Here is a 19,257-nt window from a genome sequence, read left to right as displayed (position 1 = left end):
TGATCGTCCACAATCAGTAACCCGTGCCTGCCTTCTCCCCATATCCTGTGATTCCACTAACCCCTAGAGCTCTAGCTAACTCTCCTTTAAATTCATCCAGTGAATTGGCCTCCACTGCCTTCTGTGGCAGAGAATTCCACAAATTCACAACTCTCTGGGTGAAAATGTTTCTTCTCACCTCAGTTTTAAATGGCCTCCCCTTTATTCTTAGACTGTGGTCCCTGGTTCTGGACTCCCCCAACATTGGGAACATTTTTCCTGGATCTAGCTTATCCAGTCCTTTTATAATTTTATACATCTCTATAAGACCCCCTCTCATCCTTCTAAACTCCAGTGAATACAAGCCCAGTCTTTCCAATCTTTCCTCATGACAATCCCGGGGATTAACCTGGTGAACCTATGCCCCACTGCCTCAATAGCAAGGATGTCCTTCCTCAAGTTAGGAGACCAAAACTGCACACAATACTCCAGATGTGGTCCCACCAGGGCCCTGTACAACTGCAGAAGGACCTCTTTACTCCTGTACTCAAACCTGGGTCTCTGACACAGTGAGGCAACAGCTCTACCTGCTGCACCACCTTGCTAACAATTAACCTGCCAACCTGTTCTCCATGGGTAAAGATTTTGAAAGGACATTTGTTGGAATGTGTACAATATCATGACTTATTTAGATAGAGGAGATTGAGAGAAGCTGGTTTCATTGGTGGACGGCTGAAAGACTATGGGATGCAGTTTCAAAGTAGTTTGGAAATCATACGTGGGATATGAGCGGAAAACGTACTGTTATCTGGAGACTGGCTTGTGTGGGCAATGGGAATGATGAGCCAGGGCCTTCAAAAGGGAATTGGGTAGATACGAGGAAAACGGTGGAGGGTGAACGGATGGGAATTGTTTGGTGAGTCAGAAAACACTCAATGGCCTCCAGTGGCGTGACAATATAATTCTATAAACATACCCGTACAAATTATATTACCATTTTTTTTTCTGTTAAGCTTGATGACTTACTAAAGAAAATTAAACATCCTGAAAAAAGAGAGGAACTTTATGCAAAGTAAGTCGTTTAGTTTGTTTTAATATTTTGCTATTAATATATTGTTATTATACAGTATGAACGTTAACCTTCAGCACTGTCCCACTGAATAAAATTAATTCCATGTGTGTCGGAGTAGGGTGATGGTGCAGTTCCTGACATATTGTGGCATGCTCAAACTTATGCGCAAACTCAAACTAAACTCAAACTCTTGCCTAGAGGCTAAAACATTCAAAATGAGTTAGCATCATACAGGTTTGCCGTGTACAATGTGGTCAAACAGACCATTGTGCTGTTGGTTTCTCCTCACAGTTAGAGTCATAGAGTGATACAGCGTGGATGCAGGCCTTTCGGCCCAACTTGCCCAACATGTCCTATCTACACCCGTCCAACTTGCCAACGTTTGGCCCACATCCCTCCAAACCTGTCGTATCCATGTACCTGTCCGAATGTTACTTAAACGTTGCAAAGGTACCTGCCTCAACCAACTCCTCTGGCAGCTCGATCCATACGCCTGCCAGCTGCCCTTTGTGTCAGAAAAGTTACTCCTCATGTTCCTCTTAAATGGGCAGTGGAGTCAACAAATTGGAAATGTATGGATGAAGTTAAAGGGAAGGAGAGCGCAGAAGAGTTACTGAAGTCTCCAGATGTAGGAGGACAGAAAGTTTAAGAAAGGATAAGAGACGAATGCCAGGTAAAATTGGGACCAATGTGGGAAGAGGGCTGGTGAATACCGGACTAAAGGTGTTATATTTGAATGAATGAATAGGTTTATTGGCCAAGTATATGCATATACAAGGAATGTGCCTTGGTGCTCCGCTCACAAATGACAACACAAGCACACAGTTAACAATTAATAAAGCATAACCACATCAAAACAATAAGGATACACCATTACGGTCTAAACATGTGGGTGAAAATAAATCAGAGCAAAAAAGAGACTACAGACTTTTGGTTATTGAGTAGAACTATCACTCGTGGGAAAAAAAGCTGTTTTGATGTCTGGCTGTGGCTGCTTTGACAGTCCGGAGTCGCCTTCCAGAGGGAAGTGCTTCAAAGAGTTTGTGGCCAGGGTGAGAGGGGTCAGAGATGATCTTGCCCGCTCGCTTCCTGGCCCTTGCAGGGTACAGTTCACAACGTACAATGTACAGCTGCAGTGTACAATGCACAAGGTAGATGGAACAAAGTGGATGAGCTGTATAGCGCGCTTACTAATTGGTAGGCACGACGCTGTGGGCATTCTGGAGACGTGGCTGGAAGAGGATTGGAGCTGGGAGCTGAATATTCAAGGTCACACCAAAAATATATGTCGGAACGAACTGCAGATGCTGGTTTAAACCGAAGATAGACACAAAAAGCTGGAGTAACTCAGCGGGTCAGGCGAGCATCTCTGGAGAGAAGGAATAGGTGACGTTTCAGGTTGAGACCCTTCTTCAGACTGAAAGTCACGGGAAAGGGAAGCGAGAGATACTGATGATGATGTAGAGAGATATGGAACAATGAATGAAAGATATGCAAAAATGTAAGGATGATAAAGGAAACAGGCCATTGTTAACTCCTTAGCAAGGGATGACAGAGGATCAGAAGATGTAGAATCCTTGTGTGTAGCAACTGCAAGGGTAAAAAGACTGATGGGGGTTATTTACAAACCCTCGTACAGTAGCCAGCAGCGGTAGAGTTGCTGCCTTACAGAGCTTGCAGCGCCAGAGACCCGGGTTCCATCCCGACTACGGGTGCTGTCTGTACGGAGTTTGTACGTTCTCCCCGTGACTTGGCGTGGGTTTTCTCCAAGATCTCCAGTTTTCTCCCACACTCCAAAGACGTATAGGTTTGTAGGTTAATTGGCTTGGTATAAGTGTAAATTATCCCTAGTGTGTGTAGGGTAATGTTAATGTGCAGGGATCGCTGGTCAGTGCCGACTTGGTGGGCCGAAGGGCCTGTTTCCGCGCTGTATCTCTAAAAACTAAAACTAAAATATACAAACCCTGTGGGATTCTTTGCCAGGATCTGTGGGATTCTTTGCCAGGATCTGTGGGATTCTTTGCCAGTCAGGATCGAACCCGCACCTCTGGCGCTGTTGGGCAGCAACTCTACCGATGCCACCATGTTGCCAAGATATATTTAGCAAGATATATGCCCATCTATTCAGTAGCTTTGCAAGGAAAGGTTGAATTTGAAAACAGTTTAAATCAATAACTTTTTATTTTTTAAGGTATAACCATCCATTACTAGTGATCTCCTGTCACACCCCAGTCCCCCTGCATCTTTTCAGTCAGTTGTAATGATCAGTTGTAATGATCTTACAATCCAGCTACCATTAATATCTGTGCCCTCTAATTTTAGATTCCCCTACCTTAGGGGAAATAAAACTCTATCCATTCACCCGGCCAATGTCCCTCATGATTTTATACACCTCTATTAGATCACCCCCTAAGCTTTCTGCACTGTAATGAATAAAGTCCATGCTTGCACAACCTCTCCCTATAGCTCAGGCCCTCGAGTTCAGGCAACATCCTCGTAAATCTTTTATGCACCCTTTCAGCTCAGAGTCATAGAGTCATACAGCATTTGGCTAAACGCACAAAATGCTGGAGTAACTCAGCGGGTCAGGCAGCATCTCTGGAGAGAAGGAATGGGAGACGTTTTGGGTCGAGACCCACAGTCTGAAGAAAGGTCTCGACCCGAAACGTCACCTATTCCTTCTCTCCAGTGCTGCCTGGCCCACTGAGTTACTCCAGCATTTTGTGATACCTTCGTGTCATACAGCATGGTCATATGGCAGATCCACGTTTTGGGTTAAAGAATGAACAGAATGATAAATGTCATAGAAATTACCTGAACTTACCTCACAGCACCTCATATTTCGCTTGGGCAGCCTACAGCCCAGCGGTATGAACATCGACTTCTCCAACTTTAGATAGTTCCTCTGTCCCTCTTTTCCCCTCCACCTTCCCAGTTCTCCCACTGTCTTCCTGTCTCCACCTATATCCTTCCTTTGTCCCACCCCCGACATCAGTCTGAAGAAGGGTCTTGACCCGAAACGTCACCCATTCCCTCTCTCCAGAGATGCTGCCTGACCTGCTGAGTTACTCCAGCATTTTGTGATACCTACAACTTAAAAGCATGCTCACATGTGTTTGGAGTTGGAGCTTAATTGTTTTCCTGTTAATGGTTTTTGTCTTTGTGCATATTGATTGCTTTTAATAGATATTATTATGTTCCCACAGTTGTCTTCAAATAAAGGGATCTGTTGATGGAACTTTGGACATTCTTCGCAAGTTGAAGAAGGTAAGGTGAAATTTATTAAGTTGTTGACAATCTTTTCCTTCCGTGGCTGACAGTTATTTTCCAAGAAATCAGACCATTGTTTAGGTACTTCTGCTTAGAGGTAAAGCTTACTGCTAAATACTATTGTGTAGGGTATTGGCATAGTGGCGCAGTGGTAGAGTTGCTGTCTCACATCACCAGAGACCTGGGATTTCATCCACACTATGGGTGCTGTCTGTACAGAGTTTGTACGTTCTCCCCGTGACTGTGTGGTTTTCCTCTGGGTGCTCCGGTTTCCTCCAACACTCCAAAGACGTGCAGGTTTATAGGATAACTGGTTTCGGTAAAGGTTGTAAATTGTCTCTCGTGTGTAAGGTAGTGCTGGCGTATGGGGTGAATGCCGGTCGGCGCGGACTCGGTGGGCCGAAGGGCCTGTTTCCGCGCTGTATCCATAAACTACCCTACCTGTATCCCACAAATTCACAACTCTCTGGGTGAAAAAGTTTTAAACGGCCTCCCCATGGATTGGTGACGTTTCACAGAGTGCTGGGGTAACTCAGCGGGTCAGGCAGCATCTCTGGAGAACATGGATAGGTGACGTATCACAGAGTGCTGGATTAACTCAGCGGGTCAGGCAGCATCTGTGTCTTCCTAGGTTTTAGTTTTAGTTTTTAGAGATACAGCACGGAAACCGACCCTTCGGCCCACCGAATCCGCACCGACCAGCGATCCCTTGCACACGAGCCCTATCCTAAACTGGGGACAATTTTACATTCATACCAAGCCAATTAACCTATAAACCTGCACGTCTTTGGAGTGTGGGAGGAAACCGAAGATCTCGGAGAAAACCCATGCAGGTCACGGGGAGAAGGTACAAACTCCGTACAGACAGCATCCGTAGTCGGGATGGAACCCGGGTCTCCGGCGCTGTGAGGCAGCAACTCTACCGCTGCGCCACCGTGCCGCCCAAACCTACGGTAATGTTGTACCTTGCTATGTACAGTATCTGTGCAAATATTGAACTGTTGCTGTTGTCCGTGTCTCAACTGCTTGTGGTCTCACCGGGACTTTGTCCCTTCCTCAGGGAAATGAAATTAGTCAGGTACAGAACTATGATCAGCGGAAGAAGTCTGAGGAGAGGCGACTGATGGGCATGTCAGAACTGCTTCAAGAACTTGGTCGGAGAATACACAAAGAGCTCCTGAAACAGAAAATTGATGCCGCAGATAAGTAAGAGACCGCTGAGCTAACCTGTCAAGCCATCTCGCTCAAGATGGCGTAGCTCAAGAGCTAACCCTGTCCAGCTATCTCGCTCAAGATGGCGTAGCTCAAGAGCTAACCTGTCCAGCTATCTCGCTCAAGATGGCGTAGCTCAAGAGCTAACCTGTCCAGCTATCTCGCACGGTGGCGCAGCGGTATAGTTGCTGCCTTTCAGCGAATGCAGCGCCGGAGACCCGGGTTCCATCCCGACTACGGGTGCTGTCTGTACGGAGTTTGTACGTTCTCCCCGTGACCTGCGTGGGTTTTCTCCGAGATCTTCAGTTTCCTCCCACACTCCAAAGACGTGCAGGTTTGTAGGTTAATTGGCTTGGTAAATGTAAAAATTGTCCCTAGTGGGTGTAGGATAGTGTTAGTGTGCGGGGATTGCTGGTCGGCGCGGACCCGGTGGGCCGAAGGGCCTGTTTCCGCGCTGTATCTCTAAACTAAACTAAACCCACTAAATCTTTCCTATCCAGGTCCTGTCCAATTGTCTTTTAAATGTTTAGGAAGGAACTGCAGATGTTGGTTTACACCGAAGATAAACACAAAATGCTGGAGTAACTCAGCAGGTCAGGCAGCACCTCTGGAGAAAAGGAATAGTTTAGTTTAGCTTATTGTCACTTGGACCGAGGTATAGTGAAAAGGCTTTTCTTGGAGGTTGGAGCGGTTGGAGTAGCGGCCGGGCGGTAGGTTTAGTAACTGAGCGCGGGGCTTTGTTTGGAGAGTATGACTGCCAGGGCAGTTTTTTGTTCTGGGTGTCAGATGTGGGGAATCTGGGAGTCTGATAGTCTTCCAGACATCCACATCTGCGCCAGGTGTGACGAGATGGGGCTCCTAAGGGACCGTATTAGGAACCTGGAGCGGCAGATTGATGACCTCCGTCTGATCAGGGAGAGTGAGGAGGTTATAGATAGGAGTTACAGGGAGGTGGTCACTCCTAGACCACGGGAGGTAGACAAGTGGGTCACTGTTAGGGGGGGCAAGGAACAGAGGCAGGGACTAGGGAGTACCCCGGTGGCTGTACCCCTTGGAAATAAGTACTCCTGTTTAAGTACTGTTGGGGGGGACAGCCTACCTGGGGGCAACGACGGTGCCCGGGCCTCTGGCAAGGAGTCCGGCCCTGTTGCTCAGAAGGGTAGGGAAAGGAAGAGGAGAGCAGTAGTAATAGGGGACTCTATAGTGAGGGGGTCAGATAGGCGTTTCTGTGGACGCAGTCGGGAGACCCGGATGGTGGTTTGCCTCCCTGGTGCCGGTGTCCGGGATGTGTCTGAGCGTGTCCAGGATATCCTGAAAGGGGAGGGAGAGGAGCCAGAGGTCGTGGTACATATAGGTACCAACAATATAGGTAGGATAAGGGAAGAGGTCCTGAAAGGAGAATTCAGGGGGCTAGGAAGAGAGTTAAAAAAAAGGACTTCCAAAGTAATAATCTCAGGCTTACTGCCTGTGCCACGCGATAGTGAGAATAGGAATGGAGTGAGGTGGAGGATAAATACATGGCTGAGGAACTGGTGCAGGGAGCAGGGTTTCAAGTTTCTGGATCATTGGGACCTCTTCTGGGGGAAGTATGACCTGTACAAAAAGGACGGGTTGCATCTGAACCCGAGGGGAACCAATATCCTGGCGGGGAGATTTGCTAAAATAACTGCGGAGACTTAAACTAGTACGGTTGGGGGGAGGGACTCAAACACAGATAGCTAATAGGCAGTGTGTGAGGCAGGAGGCAGAAAAGGGAAACACTCAGACCCAATATGTAGGAGAGAAAGAAGGGAAAAGAAATAAACTGAGAATAAGAAATGATGGGTCCCTTAAATGTGTATATTTTAATGCTAGGAGCATTGTAAGAAAGGTGGATGAGCTTAGAGCCTGGATTGACATCTGGAAGTATGATGTTGTGGCGATCAGTGAAACATGGTTGCAGGAGGGTTGCGATTGGCAATTAAATATTCCAGGATTTCATTGTTTCAGATGTGATAGAATCTGAGGGGCAAGAGGTGGGGGTGTTGCATTGCTTGTCAGGGAGGATATCACAGCAGTGCTTTGGCAGGACAGACTAGAAGGCTCGATTAAGGAGGCTGTTTGGGTGGAACTCAGAAATGAGAAAGGTTTAGCAACACTTATAGGGGTGTATTATAGACCGCCAAATAGGGAACGAGAATTGGAAGAGCAAATATGTAAGGAGATAGCAGATATTAGTAGTAAGCACAGAGTGGTGATTGTGGGTGATTTCAATTTTCCGTATATAGACTGGGAATCACATTCTGTTAAAGGGCTGGATGGTTTGGAGTTTGTAAAATGTGTGCAGGATAGTTTTTTGCAGCAATACGTAGAGGTGCCTACCAGAGAAGGGGCAGTGTTGGACCTCCTGTTAGGAAATGAGATGGGTCAGGTGACGGAGGTATGTGTTGAGGAGCACTTTGGGTCTAGTGATCATAATGCCATTAGTTTCAATATCATTATGGAGAAGGTCAAATCTGGACCAAGGGTTGAGATTTTGGATTGGAGAAAGGCTAATTTTGAGGAGATGAGAAAGGATTTAAAAGGAGTGAAATGGAAATTGTTGTTTTATGAAAAGGATATAATAGAGAAATGGAGGATATTTAAAGGTGAAATTTTGAGAGTACAGAGTCTTTATGTCCCTGTTCGGTGGAAAGGAAAGAATAATAATTTGAAAGAGCCGTGGTTTTCCAGGGAAATTGGACACTTGGTTCGGAAAAAGAGGGAGATATACAATAAATATAAGCGGCAGGGAGTAAATTAGGTTTTTGAGGAATATAAAGAATGTAAAAGGAATCTTAAAAAGGAAATTAGAAAAGCGAAAAAAAGATATGAGGCTGCTTTGGCAAGTAATGTAAAAGTAAACCCCAAGGGGTTCTACAGATATGTCAATAGCAAAAGGATAGTGAGGGATAAAATTGGTCCATTAGAGAGTCAGAGTGGACAGCTATGTGCTGAGCCGGAAGAAATGGGGGAGATATTAAACAATTTCTTTTCTTCGGTATTTACCGAGGAGAAGGATATTGAATTATGTGAGGTAAGCGAAACAAGTAGAGTAGTGATGGAAATTAGGAGGATTAAAGAAGAGGAGGTACGGACACTTTTGAAGAATATAAAAGTGGATAAGTCTCCAGGTCCTGATAGGATATTCCCTAGGACATTGAGGGAAGTTAGTGCAGAAATAGCAGGGGCTATGACGGAAATATTTCAAACGTCATTAGAAACAGGGATGGTGCCGGAAGATTGGCGCATTGCGCATGTTGTGCCTTTGTTTAAAAAAGGTTCTAAAAGTAAACCTAGCAATTATAGACCTATTAGTTTGACGTCTGTGGTGGGAAAATTAATGGAAAAGATACTTAGGGACAATATATATAATTATTTGGATAATCAAGGCCTGATTAGAAACAGTCAACATGGATTTGTGCCTGGAAGGTCATGTTTGACTAATCTTCTTGAATTCTTTGAAGAGGTTACCAGGGAAATTGATAAGGGCAAGGCTGTGGATGTTGTCTATATGGACTTCAGTAAGGCATTTGACAAGGTTCCACATGGAAGGTTGATTAAGAAGGTTAAATCGTTGGGTATTAATAGTGAGGTTGCAAGATGGATTCAACAATGGCTGAATGGGAGATACCAGAGGGTAATGGTTGACAATTGTATGTCAGGTTGGAGGCCAGTGTCTAGTGGAGTGCCCCAAGGATCTGTGTTGGGTCCACTGTTGTTTGTCATTTACATTAATGATCTGGATGATGGTGTGGCAAATTGGATTAGTAAATATGCAGATGATACTAAGATAGGTGGAGTAGTTGATAGTGAGGTAGATTTTCAAAGTCTACAGAGAGACTTGGGCCTTTTGGAAGGGTGGGCTGAAAGATGGCAGATGGAGTTTAATGCTGATAAGTGTGAGGTGCTGCATTTTGGTAGGACAAATCAAAATAGGACGTACAGGGTAAATGGTAGGGAATTGAGGAATGCAGTGGAACAGAGGGATCTGGGAATAACTGTGCATTGTTCCCTGAAGGTGGAATCTCATGTGGATAGGGTGGTGAAGAAGGCGTTTGGTATGCTTGCCTTTATAAATCAGAGCATCGAGTATAGAAGTTGGGATGTAATGTTGAAATTGTACAGGGCATTGGTGAGGCCGAATCTGGAGTATGGTGTGCAGTTCTGGTCGCCAAATTATAGGAAGGATGTCGACAAAATGGAGAGGGTACAGAGGAGATTTACTAGAATGTTGCCTGGGTTTCAGCACTTAGGCTACAGAGAGAGGTTGAATAGGTTGGGTCTTTATTCTTTGGAGCGTAGAAGGTTGAGGGGGGACTTGATAGAGGTTTTTAAAATTTTGAGAGGGACGGACAGAGTTGACGTGGGTAGGCTTTTCCCTTTGAGAGTGGGGAAGATTCCAACAAGGGGACATAGCTTCAGAATTGAGGGACAAAGGTTTAGGGGTAACATGAGGGGGAACTTCTTTACTCAGAGGGTTGTGGCTGTATGGAATGGGCTTCCGGTGGAAGTGGTGGAGGCTGGCTCGATTTTATTATTTAAGAGTAAATTGGATAGGTATATGGATAGGAGGGGATTGGAGGGTTATGGTCTGAGTGCAGGTAGATGAGACTAGGTCAGGGAGAATGGTCGGCGTGGACTGGTAGGGCCGGACAGGCCTGTTTCCATGCTGTAGTTGTTATATGTTATATGTGTGCTAGCCAGTCAGCAGAAAGACAATACCAGATTATAATCAAGCCATTTACAGTGTATAGATGCATGATAAGGGAATAACATTTAGTGCAAAGTAAAGCCAGCAAAGTCCGATCAAGGATAGTCCTAGAGGCACCCATGGGGTAGATAGTAGGTGACGTTTATGGGTTGAGACCCTTCATCAGACTGAGAGTCTGGGGAGAGGGAAACTAGAGATATGAAGGAATGCAAAGAACAAATGAATGAAAGGTCAAATCAGGTCAAATGAATGAAAGGTTTATAGAACCTGCCTCAACTAACTCCTCTGAGATAAATTAAGGGGAGATTTTGTTATAATAAACTGAGGATGTACTTGGTGTGTTGTGTTCAGTTTTGGTCACCTGCAAAAAGATGTTACTAAGCTGGAAAGAGAAGAGCACAGAGAAGATTGATGAAGATGTTGCCAGGCCACGAGGGCCTGAGCTATGGGAGAGGTTGGGCAGGCTAGAACTTTATTCCATGCAGTGCAGGGGTGATCTTATAGAGGTTGTGATGTCTTGAGAGGTCGGGAGCTTTTCTCTTGAAGGTTGGGAGGTGTGGGTGCCGGAAATGAAGACAGAAACGTTCTTGTTTTCAAATTTAAATACCATATATTTAGTCTTTTCCAAAAACAGGTAAACTTAATTGTTTGCAGACAGGTACACAAAACCAAAACAGGTAGTTAAATCAAAACTGTAGCTTGCTGCCTTCTTACAATCAATCAATAGTCAATAGTCGTTTATTTGTCACATACACATAAATGTGTAGTGAAATGAAACATTACCCGCAGTTGAAACACTAAGACCAATAAGAATAATCAATAAAAATGCAATAACACATACAATCATACACTAACACCAAACAAAAGAAACATCCCAACACAGTGAGTCTCCTCCAGTCCCTTCTCACAGTGATGGAAGGCCAGAATGTCTTTTCTCTTCCCCTGCCGTCTTCTCCCGAGGTCAGGCTGTTGAACTTGCCACGTCGGGGCGGTCAGGGCTCCCGACATTGGAGCCCCCGTTGGGCGGTGAAAGGTCCACGGCCTACTCCAGGCCACGCCGGACGGTGAAAGGTCCACGGCCTACTCCAGGCCACGCCGGACGGTGAAAGGTCCGCTGCGGGCCGACCCAAGCCCCGCGATTCGGGGCGGGCGAACACGCTGCCACTGCCGGAACTCCCGATGTCGGCCCTCCCACCCAGGGGCCTGCGGGGTTCCCACGTCCACGCGGCCCGCGCCGGAGCCTTCGGAGACGAGTCGCAGCCGCTCCCGCAGCATCCGCAGGCAGCCAGCGCCGCAGGTGGTGAGTCCGGGCCGCGGGCTCTGTGAACCAGAGCCCCAGGTGGTCCCAGGTGCATGGCCGGTGGTAGGCTGCAGCGGGAACGGAGACACGACACAGAAACAAAGTTCGTGTCTCTGTTCGGGAGAGATCATTTTTTACAGTTCCCGTTCCCTCCCACCCCCTCCCCCCCACATAACATACAAACACTACACCATATTAAAACTACAATTCATACAAATTCATACAATAACAACAAAAAACACAAAAGACAGACAAGCCGCAGCTGCGACGGCAGCGCTGGCTCCCACCAAGATCCTACAAAATATAACTCAAACACTGCTTCTCTCCCTGTCTGCTCCAGTCGTTGTCTCTCTCCCTGTCTGCTCCAGTCGTTGTCTCTCCCTGTCTGTCTGCTCCAGTCGTTGTCTCTCCCTGTCTGTCTGCTCCAGTCGTTGTCTCTCCCTGTCTGTCTGCTCCAGTCGTTGTCTCTCTCCCTGTCTGCTCCAGTCGTTGTCTCTCTCCCTGTCTGCTCCAGTCGTTGTCTCTCTTTTTAAATACACTGCTGCCCTTCCCTTTTAGCTCTCTCACTGAGGCAATCAGCTCATCTGGTTCAGCTGGGCAGCAATCAGTGCCGGCAGCAATCAGTGCCGGCAGCAATCAGTGCCGGCAGCTATCAGTGCCGGCAGCTATCAGTGCCGGCAGGGCAGGCAGCCCTGCTGACTATGGGTTTTGTAGTCTTTTGCTGGCAGCCATGATGGTTTGTAGTCCTTGTTGCATCCACCGGGAGGAAATGTATCTCCCCTCTATGACTCTACCTCTCATGATATCACATTTCCCCCTCCCCTGACTTGAGGCCTCCGGACTGTGGAAGGAGGCCCACAGGACGTCTCTTCGGGAAAGGGCATCTGCATTCCCATGTTTCCGACCTGCCCTGTGGACAACCGAGAAGTTCAAAGCCTGGAGGCTGAGAAACCATCTTGTTACCCGACTGTTTGTTTCTTTATTTCTTGACATCCACTGCAAAGGAGCATGGTCTGTGAGTAGAGTGAATTTGCGCACAATAAGGTAATAGCGAAGGGTTTCAAGGGCCCACTTAACTGCCAGACATTCTTTCTCCGGTGTAGAGTATCTTTTCTCATGGGCCAAAAGCTTTCTGCTACTGTAGAGGATTGGGTGCTCCTCACCCTTCTGTATCTGAGAGAGTACCGCCCCAAGACCCACCTCTGAGGCATCTACCTGAACAACAAACTCCTTGTTGAAGTCTGGGACGGCCAGAACTGGGTGGGAACACAAGGCCTTCTTCAGGCTGGTGAAAGCCTCCTCTGCTTCCTGTGACCATTTCACCATTCGGGACTGTCTTTTAGTTGTCAGATTTGTTAGGGGGGCAATTAGATCAGAGAAGTTGGGAACAAAGCGTCTATAGTAGTTTGCAAGGCCTATAAAGGATTTTACTTGTCTCTTTGATACAGGTCGTGGCCAATCTTGGATGGCCCTTAGTTTAGCATCTTGAGGTTTAACAAGGCCACGCCCTATTGTGTAACCAAGGTACTCTGTTTCCCTATAGGCTAGCCTGCACTTGCGGGGATTGGCTGTGAGACCTGCTACACGAAGAGCATCCAGTACCTTCTGTACTCGGGGCAAATGACTTTCCCAATCTGTGCTATGTATCACTATGTCAGCTAAATAGGCTGCAGCATATTCTTTGTGGGGCCGCAGGACCCGGTCCATCAGCCGCTGGAAGGTGGCAGGCGCTCCGTGTAGACCAAATGGTAACTTGGTGTACTGGAAAAGCCCCTCACTTGTTGCAAAGGCTGTTTTCTCTCGGGATTCTAGGGAAAGCGGAACTTGCCAGTACCCCTTTGTGAGGTCAAGGGTTGTGATGAAGCGAGCCATTCCCAGACGGTCTATTAGTTCATCTACTAGGGGCATGGGGTAAGCATCAAACTCGGACACTTCATTTAGTTTTCTAAAGTCATTGCAGAATCGAGTCGACGTATCAGGTTTGGGGACCAGTACAATTGGGCTTGCCCAGGCACTATGGGATTCTTCAATAACTCCTAGTTCAAGCATCTTTTTAACTTCCTCTCTAATTGTTTCCTTATGGGCTTCTGGAACTCTATATGGCCGCTGATGGACTACCTTTCCAGGCTTAGTGCGAATTTCATGTACCGCGAGATGTGTAGTGCCTGGCTTGGCCGAGAACACATCTTGGTTACGGTCAACCAGCTCCATGCACTCTTGACGTTGCTGGGGTGACAGCTCTGGGCCCACCTTTATGTCATCTCTTGGTGGTGCTCCTGACTCTTTTGGGGGCAAACAACTTAATAGAACCTCTGCCGGGTGCCATTTTTTCAACAGGTTCACGTGGCAAGTCTGTTCTGGTTTTCTCCTTCCCGGTTGCTTTACCTTGTAGTTTACCTCTTCCACCTTTTCGATGATTTTGTATGGCCCCTGCCAAGTGGCTAAAAATTTACACTCAACAGTGGGCACCAGAACCAGAACCCGGTCGCCTAGCTGGAACTCTCAGGGCTGTGCAGGGCGGTTGTAGGATGCTTGCTGTTCCCTTTGAGCTTTTTCCATATGTTCTCTGACAATAGGATAGATAGTAGCCACCCTGTCTTTCATGGCCTCCACATGCTCAATAACAGTGCGGTGAGGACAAGGCTGTTTCTCCCATGATTCTTTAGCTAGGTCAAGAAGCCCCCTGGGTTTGTGACAGTATAGGAGCTCAAAGGGTGAGAAGCCTGTAGAAGCTTGGGGCACCTCCCTAACTGCAAACATCAGGTACGGAAGGAGCTGGTCCCAGTTGCAACCATCTCTTTCAATTGACTTCCTTAGCATGGCTTTAAGGGTCTTGTTGAACCTCTACCAGACCATCAGGTTGAGGGTGGTATACTGATGTTCTGAGGTGCTTGATCCTTAGGAGGGAGCACAGGCCCTTGGTGACACGAGACATGAAAGGGGTCCCCTGGTCTGTTAATATTTCTTTTGGAATCCCTACTCTACTGCACAGGAGGAACAGTTCCTTTGAGATATGCTGGGCTGTAGCCTTTCTGAGGGGTACAGCCTCGGGATAACGGGTAGCATAGTCTACCAGGACCAGAATATACTGATGCCCCCCGAGCACTTTTGGGTAGGGGGCCCACAATATCTAACCCAATCCTTTCAAAGGGGACTTCAATGATCGGTAGTGGGATAAGGGGATTCCTAAATGAGGGCCGGGGGGGCAGTGAGCTGGCATTCTGGACAACTACGGCAATAATTTTCAACTTCTTTGTGGATGCCTGGCCAAAAGAACCTCTGCAGAATTCTGTCTTTTGTTTTTTCCACTCCTAGATGTGCCCCGAGCAAGTGTGTATGGGCCAGTTGCAACACTGTGAGACCAAAAGCTTTTGGCACTAACAACTGCTCTCTTACCTCATCTTGCCCTTTTTTCATCTGGTACAGAAGCCCATTCTTTATAGCAAAATGAGGGCAAGTTAAACCACTTCCCGGCCCCTGGTCCACACCCTCTAGTACTCTAACATTTATCAATGTAGGATCTTTGAGCTGAGCAGTACCATACTGGCCTGAAAGCAGGGGTGGTCTGTCTGCTACCCGGTTGGAATCCTTACTTGATGATGGCCAATTGTTTCCTTGCGGCCCCTCCCCTTCAGAAGGCGGCCCCGTATCACTGGATGATGCTACCGCGCCCAGGAGACCATTTACTGGAGGAGAAGTAGGCGTTAAACTAGCACTGGACCTATTCTTAGGACTGCTTCTCTTATGTTTGTTCTTACCTCTGGGCAGTGATGTCTCCCTAGATCGTCTCTCTTGTATTTCCCTCCAGAGTCTGTGGAACAGGGGGCAGTCTCGTCCCATTAAGAGTGGGACTGGCAGGGCATCCAAAACCCCTGCGTTGACTTCACACATGCCTTGGGTTGTGACTAGCTTCAAACTACTAGTAGGATACTCACGAGTGTCACCATGGACGCAGGAGACGGCTCGGGTCTTTTCCTGCAGCAAGTCTGTTTCATCTATTAAAGATTTGTGAACTAGTGTGAAATTACTCCCTGAGTCCAGCAAAGCTTCCACATCTTGGTTATTTAGCTTCACAGGGCACATAAAAGCTGGGTGTTCAGCACCCTCCATCAAGGCAGCATAAAGGTTTGTGGGTTGGCTGCCAGAGGAGTCTGCAGTGGGCATCAATTCATCCACTTTGTCACATTGCCATGAAATATGACCCATTTCCCCACATTTGTAGCATCTTCTGGTGTCCCTGTCCAGGATTTTTCCCCTTTGTTCAGCCTGATATAATCCCTGTACATTAACTTGTCTGGTTGGGTTGCCCTGTATGGGTTTTTGGGGCTGTGGCCCAGGATTTGCTTGACGTCCTTGAACGATAGGTTGCTCTTTTTTCCCCATACGGAGCATTTCATTAGTAGCCTGAAACTGTTCAACTGCATCCACTAAGGCACTAGCTGCAACAGGAGCACTGTGGCCGATAACCCTTTTTGCCTCATAGGGTAGAGCACGTAAATATCGATCCACAACAATGGCTTCCACAATGGCTACTGCAGAGTTTTTATCAGGATCAAGCCACTTCTTTGTAATACGAATAAGTTCATGCATCTGAGTCCGGGGGGGGGGGGGTTGGTCGTTCCTAAAACCCCAATTATGGAAACGCTGAGCCATTCCAAACTTTGTAAGTCCTATTCTGCTCAATATTTCCTGCTTCAAGATGTCATAGTTATTCGCTATTGTACTGTCCAAGTCTTGAAAAGCTTTCTGTGATTCTCCAGCTAGGAACGGGGCTAGGATACCAACCCACTGGTCTTTAGGCCACTTTTCTCTGGTTGCAGTAGTCTCGAATGCATGGAGATAGGCCTCTAGATCATCGGTGGGTCCCATTTTAGGAATAAAATCACTGGCATGGACCCTCGGGTTGGTGGTTGATGGCCCCGCTCCTTGAGACTGGATCCTTTGTAACCCGAGTTCCTCTTCTTTCAACATATTGGCTTTTCTTTGTTCCTCCAAAAGAGCCCGGCTCGTCTCTATTTGGAGCTGGTTACTCTGAGCTAGCATCTTCAACATTTCCTCCATGTCGTTCTCACTGGTTCTCAATTGTGCCAAGCGGATAGTCAAATCACTGATGGACATTCGTACTCACCCACCCCTCCTTATTTGGAATTCTCCACCATTGTGATGTCTTGAGAGGTCGGGAGCTTTTCTCTTGAAGGTTGGGAGGTGTGGGTGCCGGAAATGAAGACAGAAACGTTCTTGTTTTCAAATTTAAATACCATATATTTAGTCTTTTCCAAAAACAGGTAAACTTAATTGTTTGCAGACAGGTACACAAAACCAAAACAGGTAGTTAAATCAAAACTGTAGCTTGCTGCCTTCTTACAAAATATAACTCAAACACTGCTTCTCTCCCTGTCTGTCTGCTCCAGTCGTTGTCTCTCCCTGTCTGTCTGCTCCAGTCGTTGTCTCTCCCTGTCTGTCTGCTCCAGTCGTTGTCTCTCCCTGTCTGCTCCAGTCGTTGTCTCTCTCCCTGTCTGCTCCAGTCGTTGTCTCTCTCCCTGTCTGCTCCAGTCGTTGTCTCTCTCCCTGTCTGCTCCAGTCGTTGTCTCTCTCCCTGTCTGCTCCAGTCGTTGTCTCTCTCTTTAAATATACTGCTTCCCTTCCCTTTTAGCTCTCTCACTGAGGCAATCAGCTCATCTGGTTCAGCTGGGCAGCAATCAGTGCCGGCAGCAATCAGTGCCTGCAGGGCAGGCAGCCCTGCTGACTATGGGGTTTGTAGTCTTTTGCTGGCAGCCATGATGGTTTGTAGTCCTTGTTGCATCCACCGGGAGGAAATGTATCTCCCCTCTATGACTCTACCTCTCATGATATCACAGGGTGTGTAAAGTAATGGGAAGAATAAATAGGGTGAATGCATAGTTTATTTTGTCAAGGGTAGGGGAATCAAGGACCAGAACACCTCAGAGGACAGTGGACGCCAATTCTCTAGATGCTTTCAAGAGAGAGTTAGATAGAGCTCTTAAAGATAGCGGAGTCAGGGGACATGGGGAGAAGGCAGGAACGGATGATCAGCAATGGTCACAGTGAATGGTGGTGCTGGCTCGAAGGGCTGAATGGCCTCCTCCTGCACCTATTGTCTATTGTCTTTTGCCAGTTCATTGGCTATATTTAAGAGGGAGTTAGATGTGGCCCTTGTGGCCAAAGGGATCAGGGGGTATGGAGAGAAGGCAGGTACAGGATACTGAGTTGGATGATCAGCCATGATCATATTGAATGGCGGTGCAGGCTCAAAGGGCCGAATGGCCTACTCCTGCACCTATTTTCTATGTTTCTATGACATAGATTTAAGGTGAGAGGAGAAAATTTTATAGGAACCTGAGGGCACCTTTTCCACACAGAGGGTGGTGAGTATATGAACGAGCTGCCAGAGGAGGTAGTAGAGGCAGGTACTATAACAACATTTAAAACTATAATAACACTTGGACAGGTGCATGGATAGGAGAGTTTCAGAAGGATATGAGCAGGTGGAACAAACTTAAAAGGACAATGTGGGTTTAGTTCAGTTTATTTTAGTTTAGAGATACAGCGCGGAAACAAGCCCTACGGCCCATCGGGTCCGCGCCGACCAGCGATCCCTGCACACTAACACTATCCTACACACACTAGGGACAATTTTTACATTTACCAAGCCAATTAACCTACAAACCCGCACGTCTTTGGAGTGTGGGAGGAAATCGAAGACCACGCAGGTCACGGGGAGAACGTGCAAACTGCGTACAGACAGCGCCCGTAGTCGGGCTGTAAGGCAGCAACTCTATTGCTGTGCCACCGTGCTGCCACTGTGGGTGGCAGGGGTGAGTTAGGATAAAGGGCTGTATGACTCTAACTCCGTGATTTGCAACTGTGGAAATAACCCGATTCATTTACTTTTGGAAGGAACACAAAGAGCAAGGCCGCTGCAGCAAAGCAGAGAAACAAAAGCAATGAGGATGATGAGGATGCAGCCGGAGATGATGAGGATGAAAGTGATGAAGATGAAGAATCTGATGGAGAACTCTTTATTACAATAAGTGACTTTCAAGCTCAGGAAGAACATGATCTGAGTGTTAAGGTAAAATGTTATGTATTATGATAACGATACGATACGATACGTATAAAATTATGAAAGGACTGGACAAGCTAGATGCAGGAAAAATGTTGGGGGAGTCCAGAACCAGGGGCCACAGTCTAAGAATAAAGGGGAGGCCATTCATACCAGGTGAGAAGAAACCTTTTTGACCCAGAGAGTTGTGAATTTGTGGAATTCTCTGCCACAGAAGACAGTGGAGGCCAATTCACTGGATGGATTTAAAAGAGAGTTAGATAGAGCTCTAGGGGCTAGTGGAATCAAGGGATATGGGGCGAAGGCAGGCACGGGTTACTGATTGTGGATGATCAGCCATGATCACAATGAATGGCGGTGCTGGCTCGAAGGGCCAAATGGCCTCCTCCTGCACCTATTTTCTTTGTTTCTGTGTTTCTATGATAGAACTTTATTTATCCCAGGTTGGAAATTGATCTGCCAACAGTCATAAAACAAAAAATGAAGGAAAAGACGACCGACTGTTGGCTGGCTGCCGTGTGCACAGCATTGGATCCGGAATTAGGTCATTGGTCATGTGAAAGGAGCAGAATTAGATCATTCGGCCCATCAAGTCTACTCCGCCATTC

General features: G+C 47.0%; 1 protein-coding gene across 1 annotated transcript in view; it reads left to right on the top strand.

Moving 5' to 3' along the window:
• Nucleotides 1–19,257, top strand: part of nphp1 (nephronophthisis 1) — a 97,651-nt gene that overhangs the window by 8,409 nt on the left and 69,985 nt on the right. Inside the window, exons 2-5 of the mRNA XM_078400271.1 lie at nucleotides 993–1,051; nucleotides 4,258–4,318; nucleotides 5,382–5,527; nucleotides 18,484–18,658. Of these exons, the coding sequence (XP_078256397.1) occupies nucleotides 993–1,051; nucleotides 4,258–4,318; nucleotides 5,382–5,527; nucleotides 18,484–18,658 (441 nt within the window). The remainder of the gene's footprint in view (nucleotides 1–992; nucleotides 1,052–4,257; nucleotides 4,319–5,381; nucleotides 5,528–18,483; nucleotides 18,659–19,257) is intronic.

The sequence above is a fragment of the Rhinoraja longicauda genome, chromosome 5 (assembly GCF_053455715.1).
Source record: "Rhinoraja longicauda isolate Sanriku21f chromosome 5, sRhiLon1.1, whole genome shotgun sequence".
NCBI classification, from domain to species: Eukaryota; Metazoa; Chordata; class Chondrichthyes; order Rajiformes; family Arhynchobatidae; genus Rhinoraja; species Rhinoraja longicauda.
Note: the sequence above shows the minus strand (reverse complement) of the source record. Positions and strands in the feature narration are given on the sequence as shown.